Genomic DNA, 19444 nt, shown 5'->3' with positions numbered 1-19444 from the left:
CAGAAGACGGGGAGAAGGCCAATGATGGAACCTCTGCAAGAGAGAACACCCCCACTGTTCAACTCTGCAGGGACAGGGACTTTTGGGGATCAGACTGTCAGAGTGGTGGATCCCTACACAATAAGTCTATGTCCCAGATTGTCTATAATAGCCCTCCACATACTAAGATATTCAGGATCTGAAGTACAGATCTGTTTTGGAAAGTTACTCTAAAAATTACGTTGCGATTCCATTATATATTGTCCAGTCATTTCCAAATCCAATGAGCCTGGTTTACAAGAATTAATGCTTTTTCTGTCAGCCCTGACAAGGAAGTCTGAAACCTGAGAGGCCAGCTGATTTCTTTCCATAAAGCATATTGGCAGAAGCATTACAACATTCTGTAGGCCAAATGCTCTTCTCAGCAGCTTCTCAGTGTACACCTCTGTAACTCCAACATTACAGAGGTTACTAAGCATTCCTGCATAGAGAGATAACAGACAAGAATCTGGCTCCATCTCTTTTGAATGTGTCCAAGTGTGTGGCATGAGTTTTAGTAAAAAGCAATACAAATGTATTTTATTTATTAATATTTACATTTACCACACAACTACTGATCTGTTGAGCATGAATTGGTGCACACAAACTGCACTTTAAGCAAACCAGTGAATTTATCAGCAAAGAAACCTTTTTTTTTTTGTAAATAGTTGTAAATGGTAACTAGCATGATCCAAGCCCACTGAAGTCAGCAGAGAAATGAAGCTGGATCACACATTAAATGCAATTCAGCAAATAATAGTTTGCCTAATTGCAAACTGTGGTATTTCCATAAAAAGGGAATTATTCACACATTTAAATTATGGAAGGATGTCAGTTCTTTGCCAAAATGGGGCATAACTCCCAAGATAGAAAATATGGGTCAGCAGCAACATCCATAAGGGAAGCCCTGGAGAACATGCAAAAATCCTGTTTTAATGCAACAATGTGAATAATTAAAGCACTTCAATAATGTTAATGTACCACTGAACAGTTTTTAGGGAGAAGATCATTAGAAGATTAGAAATACCATCACAGGAGTTTCGGTTAAGCTCGCTGGCCTTGTACCCCAGCCTACAGGAACAGATAAAGCCTCCTTCATTTAAGTGGGTACAGTTATGTTCACAGATATTTTCAGCACAAGTTCGTTCTGTCCCTGCATCTGAAAAAGAATGGAATCATTATTACAATTGAAAATGCATAAATTAGAGAGATGTAATTTTCATAAGTGTCTTCTGTTTACAAATTTCAATTATAAAGTTGGCCTCTTCTTTTCCTCCTAGAAGAATCTTTCAGTTGATGTAAATGCCTTTCAGGGACTTACTCTGGGTGAGCTACAGCTTCCTGATTACAGCAAAGTCAAAAAAATCTTTATATTGACCTGCTTTTTGTCTACATAAGTCAGCAGTTATTAACATACTGAATTTCACCAAATGCCACCAAGGCTCACACTGTCCTCAGGGAAATGACCCTAAATACTGTATCAAATACCAGTTCAAACAGCTGCAGATACTTCTTCAGGATCTGGGTAGGTTAGCTGCCCCATTTCGAATTCTGTCAGCCCACCTTGTTCTCCTTCCTCCTCTCATCACGAAAAAAGAAAGCCTTCTAACTTATCTTGCTTATGATACAGGCCCTTGCATCAGTTGTGCCTGGAAATTACGACAGGCAGCAGGTTGCTCAATCAAAAATCAGCTAAAGTAAACCTGAGACATTTCAATTACTTCAGTGGCCTCAGGATCAGGCCTATGATGGAAAGAAGCAATATAGTACAGTATAATTTAGCAGGAGCTGAAATTGTATTCTTCTCATAGCAATGAAAACATCTGGTAGTAAATCAGTACAGTACTATACATTTATACAAATCACTTTCTAACTTGGGATACAGAAAGTATGTCTATAGTTGAGAAGTAGAAACAATTACATAATTAATGTGAATTGAGAAAGCATAAGGAAAGATGAAGATTTATGCCTAAAATAATATCTCACATCTTCAATTATTTATGCCTATTAAATGTGTACCAAAGCTATTTAAAATAATGTATGTGTGTGTATATACACATTTTCATGTACATGTACATATATCACTACATGTATGTACACATGCACAGAATATTTGTTTATATGTCTAAAATTTACCCCTGCAATATAAGTTAAAACACCTTTTACTTTGTCACAAAACAATAGCTATTTGTCTCCCCGTTTGGCTGGTAGCAATATTTAATGTTATTTATCCTCTTTCTGCTTAACATTGTCACCTGATTTTGGAAAACATCCAACTGACATCAGTTCAGTCTGAGCTCATGTCTGTCCATGAATTGTAGAAGTATGACTGGCAGTAAAATGTCTGATTTACACTGGTCCACAGCTTTTTGATACTTTTATATTCTCATCAGATCATATCATTATGCTTTATTACTTAGAGTCAGCTAGGATGCAGTGAGAATAAAGAAGCAAATGACCTCTAAAGGGACTGCATAGAAGCGTACGAGTTATTTGCATACTGCAAACATAAAAGATTTCAATCACTGCTGTATCATTTGGCACATTTTCACTTAAAGCCATGGAAGTCTGACAAGCAGAAAGCACAATTACATGCTGTCTATATATAGAAATGCTTTTGTCAGGTAGATTCCTTCAGGTGAGGTCCTTTGAACTCTCTACCTACCACATTCCCCTAAACTCAAAACTTCACATTGACTCTCCTACTCCTATTCTCAGTGATTTTGTGAAACATTCTTAACAACATAGGTAAACACAAAAAAGGAGTAGTTGTGACTTCAACCTGAGCCCTAGAATTGTATGCAGCTGTTGGATCATTCACATTCTGTACATGCAAACCAGGACCCTGGTTGCTATGAACTTTCACAACATTATTGTTTTTAGTGAAGCTATGACAATATACACCAGTCCAGCATCTACTCCAGAATAATTATCCATCTAAGTCAGTGATTTTAAACTGGGGGGGCTGTGAAATTATTTTAAGGCTACAGCTGAGTATTACCACTGGTGAGTATGCTAACACCTACACATGATTCACAAGAAGAGCCCAGGATTTCAAATAAGAAACCAGTGTTAAAATATTCTGACCTGTTGTGATCTTTCTGAGTTCTTTGCAACAGAAAAAATCACTCTGTTATTTTTCTGTAGTCAAGGAATGTGTGAAATGTAAGAGCTGGCATTTTCCAAGAAGTGCCTTGACTCTAATAAGGGTGCCTTGAGTCTAAAAAAGTTAAGAAACACTGGTCTAGTTTCTTTTACTGATCTCATCATTTCAGTGGCTGAGTACTATTTCAGTGGCCTCTATACCATACTCTGTGTTAGAAAACGATCATACTGCTTCTTGTGGTACATAAAGACCCTTATCCTAAACTAGTACAATCAAGATGCTAAACTTCTTGGTGTCTTTTAGGAAGGGGAAAACAAAGAAAATGTAAGTGTTTTTGAAAGCTATGGATACAGATGGCAGGCTAACAAGAACAACGGTAGCTTCAAGTGATTACACTTTAGCTCAATTCAAATGTATATGCTTACTATTTCTGTTACTAAAAAGCCTTGTTTCAATGTTATATAAAAATGGTTACTTACTGCAGCCTGTTTCATCAAAATGGTCTCCACAATCATCGTAATTGTCACATACATAATGTAGCGGAATGCAGTTTCCATTACTACATTTGAATTCTTCAGCTGTACAAGGCCTTGGGGTAGGATCTTTACCTACAATTAAAAAGACACACATTCTTGTATCACACATTCAGCCTCAATATCCATACAGGTTAGACATTTTGACATTTTTCCACTATACAGGTAAATAAGTTGAGACATAGAGGTTAAATAACTTGACTGTTGTTCATTAAAAATGTTCATTAACAAAAGATCTAACTATTCTTCTATATATATAAGGTCTATTTTATAAATCTGTCTAGTGAAATGTTTCCTACTTAACAGTGGGGCCTACTTTTTTGTTTTAATGGTGTGAACTAGTTAACAGCCTTTGACCCTATACTTTTACCCCAGTCTGACATTATACCTGAGATCACGCTAGTATATAGAACACAGCAGACAGTTAGCATAACAGAATATTCTGCAATATAACAAGCCAGTAAATAATAGATAAGATCAATGTTAAAGCATAAATTCTGCTATTGGAGGTGCAAACGCAACTCCCATTGAGTCAATGGGAATTATGCAAAATATAATAAAGGCCTAAATATTTAATGTCTTCACCAGTATTATTCAGGACTCAATATTTTTGATACCTGCATGATGACAGTGGCCAGAGTTTAGAGATAATGGGGAGGTGGCAGCCACCATGGTGGTAGCAGCAAGTGAGGCAAGCAGCTGTGGACCTCTGCCTCAAATGGTCATGTCCATCATGGCCAAAGGGCACCAATTCTTTGGCAGGCCACACCCACTACTAGACACACTCCCAAATTCCCTAGCACATGTAGCTAGCCCATCAGGAGAAGTGGAGCAGCTATATTGGCCAGATCAGCACATGAGCCATATATCTGACAACCCAATCTATATAATTATTTTATTGTACTTCTAACTCTTTATTTTTCATTATATTAATGAAAAATTAATTTCATTATATTATCTATAGACTTCATTATAAAACTTAATTTCATTATTTTTTCCATAAGACTACTTTTACCAGCATAATTATGACCTATGATAGCTGGGTTTTTACATACTAAACTTATCTAGGCATTTATGGTCTCCACATTTTCCATATGGTAAAAATCAGAGTTCAAATCACCTTGGGATGAGATCTAGTTTTAAAAGGTTCCCAATTAATTCTATGATTTCTGTGTGCTTTTTAAATTATTATTAAACATTACAAGGTTTATGGCAGCTTAGTTGTAGAATTACTAGGAAATACATCTATTGAATACTGAATTTTCTGTGCATTTCTGCATAAACATACAGTGCTCCTCTTTCTCATCACTTCCATCTCCACAATCATCTTCCTGGTTGCACAGCTCGTGACTGTAGATACAGCGATTGTTTTCACAACGGAAACGGAATGGTGATTCACAGGGGATAGACACTTAAATCAAGCAGATCAAATAAATAAGAGTCAAACATTTAATGCAGAAAGCCTATGAAACCTTCTACCTTATATCTGCTACCCTGTGCCTCTACGTTAGTTAAAGATGTACAAGTTAAATCTGGGTTTTTTTCCCTTCATCTTCTGTCACTGCATGGAATTAGGCTTGTTTGCTGCACTGAATAAGGTCACACAAAATGGGTGTCAGGATGACATACGTAGAGTTATTTTTCTTTAAAAAGATGGTATGCATCACAGACCCTACTAGTGCATAAAATACAGAAATTTTAAGGATTATTTCCACTCCATAGATTTCTTCAATCCATAGATTTCCACTCTGTAGATTGTCAACAGCATAATAAATTAATATACAATCTGAGTCACTATATTAATGAAGATACAGTTATTATCTAACATATACAAAGCAATTAATGAACATATGATTTTGATGTAATGAATACACATCCCTTCAGAAATATTACCGGCATCTTTTTTTATATCTATCAGTTGAAATTTGCAAATATGAGTGCCTTATGTTAGGATTCATACTCATTTAAATACATGTTGTGACTCTAATGGGAGTCTGGAATCCTCAACACTTCTGAAAAAAGTGAAGCCCCTAGTGAGAGCCTTAATGTTAGGCACCCAGTTGGAAAATGAGGACGAATGATGACTATTGTTCATATCTCTTTCCTATGGAAACCAGGTTTGATTTGCTGTCTCCCTTCTTGTAGATCTATATATACAGTTACCTACAAAAAATGAAGATATCTGAGTAAAAAAAAATAGCAAAAAAGTGTAGAAAAATTTTTTTAGCACTTTTCTTGAATGTGCTTTGAACATTCAGGAGGCAAAAGAAAATATTTATTATTTAGTTCTTATTTCTGTACCATTAATTATTCTAATGCTATTGTACAGACCTTGATCAATGCAGGCACTAGTATTCAGGCAACACAGGCAATTATTGTATAGACTTTAATCAATGCAGGCAATAGTATTCATGTTAATTTCATTTTTATTTCTTACAGCATAGGTGAAGTTCTTCATCAGAGTCATCTCCACAGTCATTGTCACCATCACATTTCCAATATGGCTGAATACAGACATGGTTTTTACACTCAAACATCGAAGGTGGACAATATGTTCCATTAGGATAGCGTGTTGCTTGTGGAAAGAAATTCAACTGTTAGTATAAAAAAATTAATTCAATTTGAAATAATATACAGGTCACTCATATGCCATCATCTCTCCTGCACCCCTCTATAGAAGAAGATGGCTATATAAGAACAAAGTCAGAGTCCAGCAGGCAGCATGGAGTAAGAGCCACCAGGTAGATGGAGAGTTGATTAATTTAGATGGAGTTTTTAGAAAGCCAACTAATAAACCATAAGGAGATGCTGCAAGTTTTACTGGCAGTGTTTCCAGGTGTCATTGGCAATACATGGAATTTATATACATTTAATGCCAGCTCTCTAACAGCGTATGGCTAAATGCAAACAGTAATGTTAATTATTAATTTATTCACATTTATAAGCTGCCCACCCACTTATCAGGAGTTTCAAAATAATGCAACTCACCAGTTAAAAACAAAACAAAAAAGACCATAAACAGATCACCCTCCCTAGACTATTTTCATTAGCTCCTACAGCCTATCGGTTCCTTTCTAGGCAATCTTGTTTCCCCACTTCCTAAAAAAAAGTCAAGGAATATATGCAATTTACAACATGCTACAAAGGGGGCATGTCTACATGAGCATTTACGCCAGCTTAAATTTACTGTGTAGTAAATTACTGCACAGTAAATGGGAATAGGCTGGTGTTTACACATGCAGGTGTTAAAGCGCATTAATAATGTGTGTGGACTAATTTGGGACTAAAATTAGTCACAAGCCAGTCCACACACAGTGTTACTGAGCAGTAAGGTGTCTACACTTGCATTGCTGTACAGTAATTAATCAGGCATAAATTTGATACCTGCATGATGCAAGTATCAGATTTACACTCAAATCGGTGTAAATTGCCATTTTTATTCCGCAGTACAGGCATACACATGTAGACATGTGCCTACACCGCATAGTAATTTTGGTTACTGCACAGTATATGCATACATGTAGATATGGCCAGGTTGTCTAAACTACGTTCTAGTGAAGCAAATGTATTGGTAACTAAGTTCCAGGACAGAAGACTAAAAACATCCTGTCATTAGTCCCTTTCCATTAAACTAGGATTGCTATCTCAAGTGCCTGGGAAGATGATCTCAATCATTTTTTAATTAATTTTAGAAGAAATGCAGTCTTCTAAGGCATTTTAGGTACCAAGGCAATGAATTCTACATGTCATAACCACCAATTTAAATTTTACCTGGGAATCAAGTGACAGTCAGTACAAATGAGAGCTGCACAGGGGAGCTGGGCACAAGAAATATCTTGTACCATTGTACAGAACTGTATCCTGAAAAGCTGTAACTCCCAAATGGATTTAAAGCAAGGGTGATGAAGATCCAGCCTCTAGGTCAAAATAAGTCCACTCTGGACACGTCTACACAAGACTCTACAGCGCCATAGTGACGTGTAGTTTCCATTGGCAAAAAACATGACACTGCCTCTACCTCACATAGCAACACACACCCTCGTTACAGCACATTGCTATGGCAACATAGCAGCCAAAAATAACTGTGCACGGCTGGCATGGTGCAGTATGGGCTATTACTGCACCATCTTTTAGTACTTCCAAAATGAAGTACTAAATGACAGCACAGTAGCAAAGGTGCCATGCAGTTATTTGCAGATGCACCCACAGCAATGTCAGCTAGCCTGCAAAGTTCCTATGCAGGAAATTTGGCAGTGATTGCCATGTTAATTGCTATAGCTCCCAGTTAAGGTATGCAGGTTAAGGAGGTTAAGGAGTGCATATATTTGAAGACAGTAACAGACAGAGAGAGAGGGAGAGCACAGGTGAGTGAATGTGGCAGTGCACTTTGGTCACATCCACAGACAGATGGTTAGAACATGCCTTCCAGAAGCACTGCAAATAATCTAGGAGAAGTTTACTCTAAAGTAAACTCTCCCGGGCATGCATCTACACATGCGGAGATGTGGGAGCAGATTTGCTGCTCCTAGCAGCAGACTGCTCCTGCTCCCTGAGGCCTTCCACTGGGCCCCTGCATCAGGTAGAGGGAGCTCTAGGTTCCCCCTGAGTGGTAGCTCAGAGGCTGGCAGGGAATATGGGGTCAAGAGGCAGCTATCCCCGGGCGGGGCCTGGGACATTGCTCCCTGTCCCTGGGAGCTGCCTGCTGCTAGGGCAAGCTTCTTATCTCCCAGCGCCAGCCCCTCAGTTATGGCGTCTGAGCTGGGAGCTCCTTATCTCCCAGCCTGAGCTCCACAGTCGCAGGGCCTGGGCTAGGAGATTCTTATCAATTGCAAAGCAAAGGCTGGGAGATAAGGAGGCAGGGGAACATAGTCCCCACCTGGGCTCAGCAGCAGGTAGCAAGCCAGTTGGAAGCTATCTCCTGCCCCCTGCTGCCTGGCTGACCAGGAGCACATTTGCTCCCAGTCAGGTATCTACGCATGCACTACTGTGCAGTAAGTAATCAAGAGAAAATTTGCTACTTGTATTTACAGGTAGCAAATTTATTCACAATTATTACAAATTACTGCATAGTAAACATCTGCATGTGTAGACGGTGATGCTTACTGCACAGTAATTACCTCTAATCTTGAATAAAGTGTCTTGTATAAATGCACCCACAGTGTTTGTATTTTCAAAATATATATTTTCATCCCCAAACCTAGAAGAAACAGCATGAGCTTCAGTGTGCTTTTTAAAATACAGATTATTCATATAGGGCGATGGTGTCCAATTCATCTAGCCTTGCACCTTGGATCAGGCCTTTGGAGCATTTCTGAACCCTGCATCCAACCTGTGGTAACAGATGAGTTGGGCACCACTGTTTTAAAGTATAATTCAGCATAGTTTGCTGCCACAGTCAAGAACAGGGGTGTCCAACCTTTCTGAATGTGGGGCCAGATCACAAACTTTTTATCACCCAGTGGGCCAGCGAGCCATATTCAAAGACCTCACAGGAAGTGGTATCACATCAGGAAGTGATGTCACATGACCTTTGACACCAATGAAGTTGCAGGAAGTGACAATGAAATGAGTCTAAATAACCAGTTCAAAATTCTCCCTCTATAGCATCCACCTCTGCCACTGTTCGGGACAGGATACTGAGCTAGATGGACCATGGGACTGACCAAGCATGGCACTTTTTATGCTCTTATGTTCAGAAGCTCTTATGTTCTTTGGCTGAGCTTCCAAACTACGGCTGAGATTTGCAAAAAGGGGTAGATAGGCATGTTACAAAGTTGTCATAAAAGATGTGGAGCCCTCTAAATCCCATTCATTTTAATGGAAGTTGGCCTTTTGACTCAGCTTTGAAAATCTCAGCCCAAGGTGCCAACCAAATAAGTCAAAATATATTTTACATTTCTATGCAGTGCATCTATGTGGGGCTCTCCAAGCATTTTACAAACATGAAATGAACCTCAGGATGAGCCAAGCCAGAGGAGCAGGGGCTCAGCTGCACTTTCCACCTACCTGCGCTGATCAGTCCCGACCAAGCAGCACATGGCTCCGCTGCCACTTCTGCTGGCTGGTGCTGACCCAGGCGGGTCTGTCCCATCCGGAGCAGCACGCAGCTGAAGCTGGCTTCCCACGTGCTACTGGGGATGGGAGGAGCCCGGCCGGGTTAGCACCAGCCAGCAGAAGTGGCAGCGGAACCGTGTACCACTCGGGACTGACAGGAGCAGGCAGGGGGAAAATGCAGTTGAGCCCCTGACGGGCTCGTCCCATCCTGAGCGGCATATGGCTCTGCCACCGCTTCTGCTGGCCGGTGCCGACCCAGCCGGGCTCCTCCCGTTCCCAGTAGCATGTGGGAAGCCAGCTTCAGCTGCATGCTGCTTTTCCTGGCCGGTGCTGACCTGGCTGGGTCAATCCCATCTGAAGCAGCACACGGCTGAAGCCGGCTTCCCACGAGCTGCTGCGGATGGGAGGAGCCCAGCCGGGTCTGCACCAGCCAGCAGAAGTGGCGGCAGAGCCGTGTGCCGCTTGGAATGGGACGAGCCTGGCTGGAGCATCAGGGGCTCAGCTGCATTTTCCCCCTGCCTGCACCGGTCAGTCCTGACCGGCACATGGCTCCGCCTCTGCTTCTGCTGGCCGGTGCTGACCCAGCTGGGCTCCTCCCGGCCCCAGCAACACGTGGGAATCCGGCTTCGGCTGCGTGCTGCTCTGGATGGGGACAGACCTGCCCAGGCTGGCACCAGCCAGCAGAGGCAGCGGGGGAGCTGTGTGCTGCTCGAGACTGACCAGTGCAGGTAGGGGGAAAGTGCAGCTGAGCCCAAGAGACATATGACTACTCCTCTTCCCACATGCACCACATCGTCAACGTCAAGCTGACGCAGTGCGTGTGGGAACCTTGTCCCTTCCCCAGCCCTTCAGCAGCCATTAGGAAGCTGCTGAGGGGCCGGGGGAGGGACAAGGGGTGGGAACGAAAGTAAACAGTGTTTACTTTCATTTCCCGTCGCAGCACCGTGGGCCACAGAAAACGGCTTGGCGGGCTGCATGGCAGACAAGCCTGGTCAAGAAGATGACAAAACAAAAGCAAGTTGTTTATTTTGCCTCACTGATAAGTGGAGGAAACTACCTGAGACTGTGCACACTACAAATATGCTCTACAAAGGTACACTAGGGTACCCTGTTAGAGTGTTGTAGGCCCTGAAATGTTTAGGAAACAGTTTTGTCTTGTGTAATGGTTAGACAGACCTACATTTACCTACCATATTTTCTCACATACAGCACACACCCTTTTCCCCAAAATCAGCCCCCCAAACTTGGGGTGTGTGCATGGGTGACTGGTGCCGTCTTAGTCGGGGGGGGGGCATATGTCCCCCCAGCGACCAGTCAGTGACCATTCTGCCAACCGGGGGGGGATCCCACATGGATGATATTGCTGACAGGGGGGCAGTCCCCACATGGCTGATCATGAGACGGTCAATTGCTGCCACTTCCGGAAGTGGCTATGGCCGCTTCCAGGAATGGCTGCAAGCGCTTCTGGGAGCGCAATGGCACTCCACTCCCCGGCTGGCGTTTTCAGAGGGAGCACCAGCGCTCCCACCTGCCCTCCCTGCCCGTTGCCTAAGTGGCGAGTGCAACCAGTCAGGTGGTGCACCGGCACTCTCACAGGGTGCATGTGCACCCACATGCACCCCCTACGCATCGCCACTGGGTGTGTGTAGTAAGTTAGAAAGCTGTTTTCTTCACTGGAAAAGAAAGACACCTGGAGACACTGTACATGCCAAGCAGCTGATAAGATGGCTGCCACCAGTGGCGGTCAGCAAGCCGAAGGGAAGGATTCCTTTGTTAACCCTTTCACAGTCACAGCTATTGGCTGAGCGCTGTAGCTTGTGCCTGAAGCAGCAAGTGAGCCGCTGGTAGTATTTTCATAAGGCTTGTGATGTGGAAAATAATACTGTATTTACAGGAACTTATTTGAAGAACTACTTAAAGAACTGTCTTGCTACTGCCCTTGCAAGGGTCTGCGACCTAGTCTTGTGTTACAGAAAAAGTCCACTTAGGAACACAGTGTTCAGAAAGTGTGACACCTCATTAGGCTTTCCCCAGACGGTCTTCCTAGTGTGGCAGAAAGTCTCTGCTGCCTGCTGCCTCACCCAGACTATCTCCTGGGATGCCACACTTCCTGGCCATTCTGTGTTCCCAGGAGGACCTACTCTATACCACACAGTTGCAGGTGATGCTGGAAAAATCTTTTTTTCTTACATTCTGCCTTCCAAAAATAAGTATGTGCTTTATTTGGGGGCATATTGTATGCGAGAAAATATAGTAAATCCACACACTGTGCTATGCTAGACCACCTTTGCAAAGATGAGGGCTTCCCCTCAGACATTAACAGATTACAAACTTGCTCAAGGTATCAAATCTTTCCAAAATTATTAGTGAAATTATTGGGAATTACACCTTTCACTGTCTCAAGATTTGGTTCACTGTATTAAGCAAGTGGTAAAAATAGTAACTTTCTCTAAAACTGAAGGATTTCATATAAGCCCTGTATCACCCATAGGTACCAAGCACAAAGCTTTTAACTCACGACAAGTTGCTTCATCAGAGAAATCAAGACAGTCTGCACTTCCATCACATTTGAAGCGGTCTGCAATACAGTGCCCACTGTTACACTGAAAATATCCGGGATGGCAGGTCCTCAACTCTGAAAACAATCCAAAATGATTACTGAAATGTCCTTTTATTATCTGTTAAAGGCATACATATTTTGTGTACAGTAGATGCCATTAAAAATTAGCAATTTACAATCCACACTAAATTTACCAAAGGATTTGAGTAATTTCTTGTCCTAAGTCAAAGTAAATACAAGGTGTAGTAAAGGCCATTTTACTAACAGTGTTTGCTATATAACAGAATTTTGCAGAATCTTTTTAAACCTCAGAGGCCCAGAAGTCAATACATACCACAGTCACGTTCATCTGAATTATCTTCACAATCATTATCATGATCACATATCCATCGAGAAGGAATACAGCGCAAATTGTCACATCGGTATTCACTTTCTGTGCATTCACGAGGCCCTTCAATTAAAATGGCAATGCAAACAGCATATGAAATCACCCAACTATAGCTTTAAACATCCAAGTCAATCTCATTACAACAGGGGAAGTGATTGCTGCTTGACCTTACACAATCATTAAAACATTCAGTCAGTATAAAAACAGCATTCTGCATACGGAGTTGATGCCAAATATCATGTCTCTCTACAGTGCTGTGGGTTAATTTATCAAATATTTTGTTTTATTTAAAAAAGTGACTTATCTGTAGAAAACTCCATCTCTAAATTTTTTTTTAAAAAGAGGGAGAACAAAAAGGAGACAGAGAGAAAGACAGATAGATTTTGTTTGGGTCTGAGCCTGAACTATTACTCTAGGTTAGGAAACCTCTGATCACACACAAAAACAAAGCACAGGATTGGTTTGGTCCCTTACGCTGTGTGGACTGATATTTTCGTATATATTGTAATGGTATCTATCAATCATTATCTTGGTTGTCTACATAGGTTTTCTTTTATACGGCATTCTGAATATTGTGCATAGAGAATACAGACTACAGAGTGGAATAACTAGACTGCTGCACCTAAAGGCCAAACAGAGTCACCCTTAGGAGAAAATGGTGCCCTGGGTGAACTTGTATTTTGCTACCCCCCCCCCCCCCCCCGTCTCCCCTGGCTTTGCTCCACTCACTGGCACCTCTCCTGGTGCCCCCCCAACAAGTCAGCAGTGCTGCAGCAGGCAGAAGCAGGCAGGCAGGGGCATGGGGCACAGTTCAGCAGGGAGGCAGAATAACATGGTGCATCAGGCAGGCAGGCAAGCAGGCAGGCATCCATGCTGTCTGGCCCAACTCCTCCTGAGAAGTGGCTGGCCCAACTCTTCCTGGGGTGGGAATCAGCCAGGATGGGGCAGGGAGAGAGTGCTGTTGTGAGCACGGGCTGCTCACACACGTGTGTGGGGGCACTCCCCTGACTGCAGCACCCTAGGTGGTTGCCCATGTCACCCACCCCTAAAGTTGGCTTTGAGGCCAAGTACCTAATTCTTGTAAAAAATAGGAAAACTATATCAGTAAAAAGGTAGAAACATTGCTATATTATGACAGGCAAGTGAGAACTCACTGCAGCTGCGTTCATCAGACTCATCTCCACAGTCATTATCTCCATCACACTTCCAGCGCAGCGGGATGCATCGGTGATTGTCACAGCGGAAATCTCCCAGAGGATTACAAGTCATCTCCTCTGCAATGCATACAATTAATCACTAAGACAAAAAAACCAGCACACATTAAAATAATATTTGGATAAGGCAGAATGCACTGAAGATAGTAGTGGATGGACCTTTCCATACCATTAAATGGACCAAGGGATTAAAAAAAAATGCAATTAGGGAGGGTATCTATGTGACGGTACCAGGTTAGGAGGGGAATGCTAAGAAAAAGACTTTATGCTTTTAAAGAGATTTTCTGGACACATTAATTTTCTGGAAAGGGAGGACGGTGCTTTCCATACAGGTCTTGCAGAGTGACAGTGTCATAAAAACAATAACTGTTTGTGAAAAACCAAGAGCCTAGCTATCCTCAAAAGAGGAAAGAATAAAACAAACTGCATCAAGAAAAGGAATGGATCATATTAGATGTAGAATAAGCACTTCTATGAAAACTACTGCCAGTCTGTGTATATATGGGCATGTCTGTGATGACTCAGAGAATGACACACACTTTTTATTAACCTAAGGCCAGAGCCTGAAGATCATATGGCATGCTGCATGGTGCATAGCTGCACCCTGTTTTTTCTGGATTGTTCTGAAGTAGATGTAGTGCAGTCACAGGACTGCAAGCTTAGTTTGTACAATCACAAATAGTTTCAAAACAGCTTTCAGAGTTTGGGGAAACATTACTATGCCTCAGCACTGGTGGAATTGATGGACTATTCCCAAATAAAGAAGTAGCTTTAAAGAGACATGGAAAGAAAACTGTGCAACACAGTGGGTGCATTTACACATACCCCCACCATGCAGTTGTTACTGCGCTGTCCTGATGGCGCAGTTATTTTTAGCAACTACACTGCCATAGCGATGCGCTACAATGGGGTAGCTCATCACTATGGCAATGTAGCATTGGCATCACAGTTTGTGCCTACCAATGCTACGTTGCTATAGTGACATGCTACGCTGCCATTGCATATTGCTACAGTGATACAGCATCTCGTGTAGACGTACCCAGTCTACATTACTATAGCAATATTTCAAGACAGGCAAAAATAATTCTTATGCCCCCCAGGCATAAAATATGTCATAAAAGAGGCATAAAAGAGGCAAGGATATCTTAGGGTGATATCTTCTAGGGTTAGAAACCGCTCACGCAGGTTTCTAACCTGTGTACAGGACCTCCACCTGACTCAGGAGGTACACGGTCCCACTAGGGGGAATGCCATACTGGATCTGGTATTGGCAACGGGAGATGACATGGTAGCGGACCTCCAGATCGGTAGCCATCTGGGGGACAGTGATCACCTAATAAAAGAATTCACCATAAGACGGCGAGTGGGTAAGGTAACTAGTAGGGTGAAAGTGCTAGACTTTAGGAAAGCTGATTTCAATGAACTCAGGCGATTAGTCAAGGATGCACTGCAGAGTAGGAGATTTGAAGAGATGGAAGCCCAAGAAGGGTGGCTGTGCCTTAAGGAAACGATCCTTCGGGCACAATGCAAGACGATCCCCGAGCGAGGCAAAAGAGGGAAAGGGACCAGGAGGCTTCCCTGGCTGACCGCAGAAATCCAGAGCAGCCTAAGGGACAAAAGGGGAGCACATAAAAAGTGGAAACAGGGAGAGATCACCAAAGATGAATATACCTCCTCTGCTCGTGCTTGTAGGGAGGCAGTTAGATGAGCCAAAGGTACCATGGAGATGAGGATGGCAACCCAAGTAAAGACAACAAGAAATTGTTTTTTAGATATATAGGGAGTAAAAGGAAGGCCCAGAGAGGAATAGGACCCCTGCTAAATGGGCAGAAACAATTGGTGACGGACAGGGGGGACAAGGCTGAACTCCTCAATGAGTTCTTTGTCTCAGTGTTCCTAAGTGAGGGGCACGACAAGTCTCTCACTGGGGTTGTAGAGAGGCAGCAGCAAGGCACCAGACTTCCATGCGTAGACCCTGAAATGGTGCAGAGTCATTTGGAAGAACTGGATGCCTTTAAGTCGGCAGGCCCGGATGAGCTCCATCCAAGGGTGCTGAAGGCACTGGCCAACGTCATTGCAGAGCCACTGGCGGGAATATTTGAAAGCTCGTGGCGCACGGGCCAAGTCCCGGAGGACTGGAAAAGGGCCAACGTGGTCCCCATTTTCAAAAAGGGGAGGAAGGAGGACCTGGGCAACTATAGACCTGTCAGTCTCACCTCCATCCTTGGCAAAGTCTTTGAAAAAATTATCAAGGCTCACATTTGCGAGAGCCCGGCAGGACAAATTATGCTGAGGGGAAATCAGCACGGGTTCGTGGCAGGCAGATCGTGCCTGACCAATCTAGTTTCTTTTTATGACCAGGTTATGAAACGCCTGGACACAGGAGGAGGGGTGGATGTCGTATACTTAGACTTCAGGAAGGCCTTCGATATGGTATCCCACCCCATACTGGTGAACAGGTTAAGAGGCTGTGATGTGGATGACTACACAGTCCGGTGGGTGGCGAATTGGCTGGAGGGTCGCACCCAGAGAGTCGTGGTGGATGGGTCGGTTTCGACCTGGAAGGGTGTGGGCAGTGGGGTCCCGCAGGGTTCGGTCCTTGGACCGATACTCTTTAACGTCTTCATCAGTGACTTGGACGAGGGAGTGAAATGTACTCTGTCCAAGTTTGCAGATGACACAAAGCTATGGGGAGATGTGGACACGCCGGAGGGCAGGGAACAGCTGCAAGCAGATCTGGACAGGTTGGACAAGTGAGCAGAAAACAACAGAATGCAGTTCAACAAGGAGAAATGCAAAGTGCTGCACCTAGGGAGGAAGAATGTCCAGCATACCTACAGCCTAGGGAATGACCTGCTGGGTAGCACGGAAGTGGAAAGGGATCTTGGAGTCCTAGAGGACTCCAAGATGAACATGAGTCGGCAGTGTGACGAAGCCATCAAAAAAGCCAATGGCACTTTATCGTGCATCAGCAGATGCATGACGAATAGGTCCAAGGAGGTGATACTTCCCCTCTATCGGGCGCTGGTCAGACCGCAGCTGGAGTACTGCGTGCAGTTTTGGGTGCCACACTTCAAGAGGGATGCGGATAACCTGGAGAGGGTCCAGAGAAGGGCCACTTGTATGGTTAAGGGCCTGCAGACCAAGCCCTACGAGGAGAGACTAGAGAAACTGGATCTTTTCAGCCTCCGCAAGAGAAGGTTGAGAGGCGACCTTGTGGCTGCCTATAAGTTCATCACGGGGGCACAGAAGGGAATTGGTGAGTATTTATTCACCAAGGCACCCTTGGGGGTTACAAGAAATAATGGCCACAAGCTAGCAGAGAGCAGATTTAGATTGGACATTAGGAAGAACTTCTTCACAGTTAGAGTGGCCAGGGTCTGGAACGGGCTCCCAAGGGAGGTGGTGCTCTCCCCTACCCTGGGGGTCTTCAAGAGGAGGTTAGATGAGCATCTAGCTGGGGTCATCTAGACCTAGCACTCTTTCCTGCTTATGCAGGGGGTCGGACTCGATGATCTATTGAGGTCCCTTCCGACCCTAACATCTATGAATCTATGAATCTTTAATTGGATTAACTGTGTAGCTGGGATAAATTTAGACAAGCTTTTGAATGTAAGACATTGGAAAGCTTGTCTAACTTTATTCCAACTACAAAGTTTTTCCAATAAAAGACATCACCCTAAAAAATGCTAGCCTCTCCCATAATTTGTGGACCATCATGGCTACATCACTTTTATACAACCTCAGTCACAAGCACAGACATAATAGTCAATAATATAATCTAATTTTCAAGGGCTATAGCATGTAAGATGCATAATGGCCTTGAGTGAGTTAGAGAAATGAACCATGCATAAATATATGAATTTTTATTGAGAAATGTTCCAGAAAGAAAAAAAAAAACCCTTGCATTGTGGAGAAACATCACACACACTTGTGCAATCTAAAATGATGTTACAAGCATCTTATAATCATACTTACCACAGCCTTGTTCATCACTATTGTCTCTGCAGTCATTATTGCCATTGCATAGTGCCCAGAGTGGTATGCAGCGGTAATTGGTTCTACAGCTGAATTCTGTGTGGTTATCACATCGATAGGCAGGACTCACTAAAACACATAAAAGAGTTTTTTAAGTACCTAGCCTGGAACCAGGTCTTCCTGATATATGCATGTGACTTTAAATGGCTGAATTCTGACTTTTAATCCATTACCTGTCTGGTCATCAAGCCCTTCTGCCTGCTGGCTCACAACTGAGCTCTTACACACATTTCCTAGCAATATATCTAGGTTAGCTCTAAATCTGCCAGAACAGGGGTCCAACCAGCAGCAAGAATCACCATCTGAACAGCCGTAGACAAACTTATTCACTCTCAGTCTCTTTGTTACTCTCTCCTGAAAAGTCAATCCTTGCATCTTCGCAAGTGCTGCTCCTCTTTACACTACTCTTAGTCAATATAGGTGCCTGTACACATGATGAAATTGGCCTTTTAAAAGGCTTAAAAGCCCTTTTGCACTGCTTTAATGATATCACCATTTACACTTGTGGCAGTGTATTTCATTTGAATTTTGTCCTGATGTACAAGTGAGGCAGCGTATTTCACTTTAAATGACACTGTTATGTAGCAAAGTAAAACACATCTGATGTATTTTAGTTTGCTATGTAATTGCAGCGATACATCTGGAGAAGGCCATGGGGACAGTGCGGACCACCCCTGCCACCTTCTCTGGCCGCCAGTACACCCAGATGCCCTCCTGCCACCTTCCCACACTGCCCCAGGGGCAAGCCAGCCTTCTCCTGGGTGGTCACAGGTGGTAGGGATGATACACAGGGCACTGGAACCCCAACAAGCCCAAGCGTCCCAGAGCACACCCAGGCTTCCAGTGCCCAGTGCGCTGTTGGATGGGGCTGGGTGTTGCCTGCGAGTTGAGGCAGCCCCTGCCCACTAGCACCACGCCCCTGCCCACTAGCATCAGGCCCCAAGGGGTTGCCACAACCATGGAGGGAAGCACTTGGCCCTACTGCAGCTCAGGGGCTGCATGACCAAGTGCGTGCTCGTGCAGGCAAGCTCCGCTGAGGGGAAAAAAAAGCGGTGAGTGGCCTGCCTTTTTTTTTTCTTTCTGGCAGAGCTTGCCCATGTCTCCCATGGTGAGGGGGGTGAGCTGCTGGTGGGTCCTGAGCTGCAGGGGGGCCCAGATTTTTCTTCCGCGGTGGCTGTGCTCCCCAGGCAGCACCAGCCCTCTAGCAAGCTACCCAGGCAGCCTGGGGGGCACCGCTGCTGTGGAGGGAAGCACCAGGGCACCCCACAGCTCATAGACCACTTGGCCTGCTGGCAGTTCTCTCCCCAGCTGTGGGAAATGCGGGCAGGCTCCAAGAGAAAAAGGAAAAAAAGGATCAGGCCCTTTGCCACTTTTTTCTTTTTTTTTTTTCTTCAGCAGAGCCTGCTGCGCAAGCTACCACTGGGTTGCACAGCCCCTGACCTGCAGGGGGTTCTTCCCTCCTCAGTGGCAGTGCCCCCTGGAACCACCCAGGCAGGCTGTTAGTAGGCAGGTGCCACCCAGGGGGTACCATCA

General features: G+C 43.8%; 1 protein-coding gene across 1 annotated transcript in view; it reads right to left on the bottom strand.

The window, feature by feature from the left end:
- Positions 1-19444, bottom strand: part of LRP2 (LDL receptor related protein 2) — a 180888-nt gene that overhangs the window by 27672 nt on the left and 133772 nt on the right. The window contains exons 56-63 of the mRNA XM_019480291.2: positions 17852-17980; positions 13814-13933; positions 12606-12722; positions 12230-12346; positions 6095-6232; positions 4946-5068; positions 3604-3732; positions 1046-1177 (exon numbers count right to left, since the gene is read on the bottom strand). Of these exons, the coding sequence (XP_019335836.1) occupies positions 1046-1177; positions 3604-3732; positions 4946-5068; positions 6095-6232; positions 12230-12346; positions 12606-12722; positions 13814-13933; positions 17852-17980 (1005 nt within the window). The remainder of the gene's footprint in view (positions 1-1045; positions 1178-3603; positions 3733-4945; positions 5069-6094; positions 6233-12229; positions 12347-12605; positions 12723-13813; positions 13934-17851; positions 17981-19444) is intronic.

This window comes from Alligator mississippiensis, chromosome 4 (genome assembly GCF_030867095.1).
Source record: "Alligator mississippiensis isolate rAllMis1 chromosome 4, rAllMis1, whole genome shotgun sequence".
In the NCBI taxonomy this organism is placed as follows: Eukaryota; Metazoa; Chordata; order Crocodylia; family Alligatoridae; genus Alligator; species Alligator mississippiensis.
This window is presented reverse-complemented; position numbering and strand designations above follow the sequence as displayed.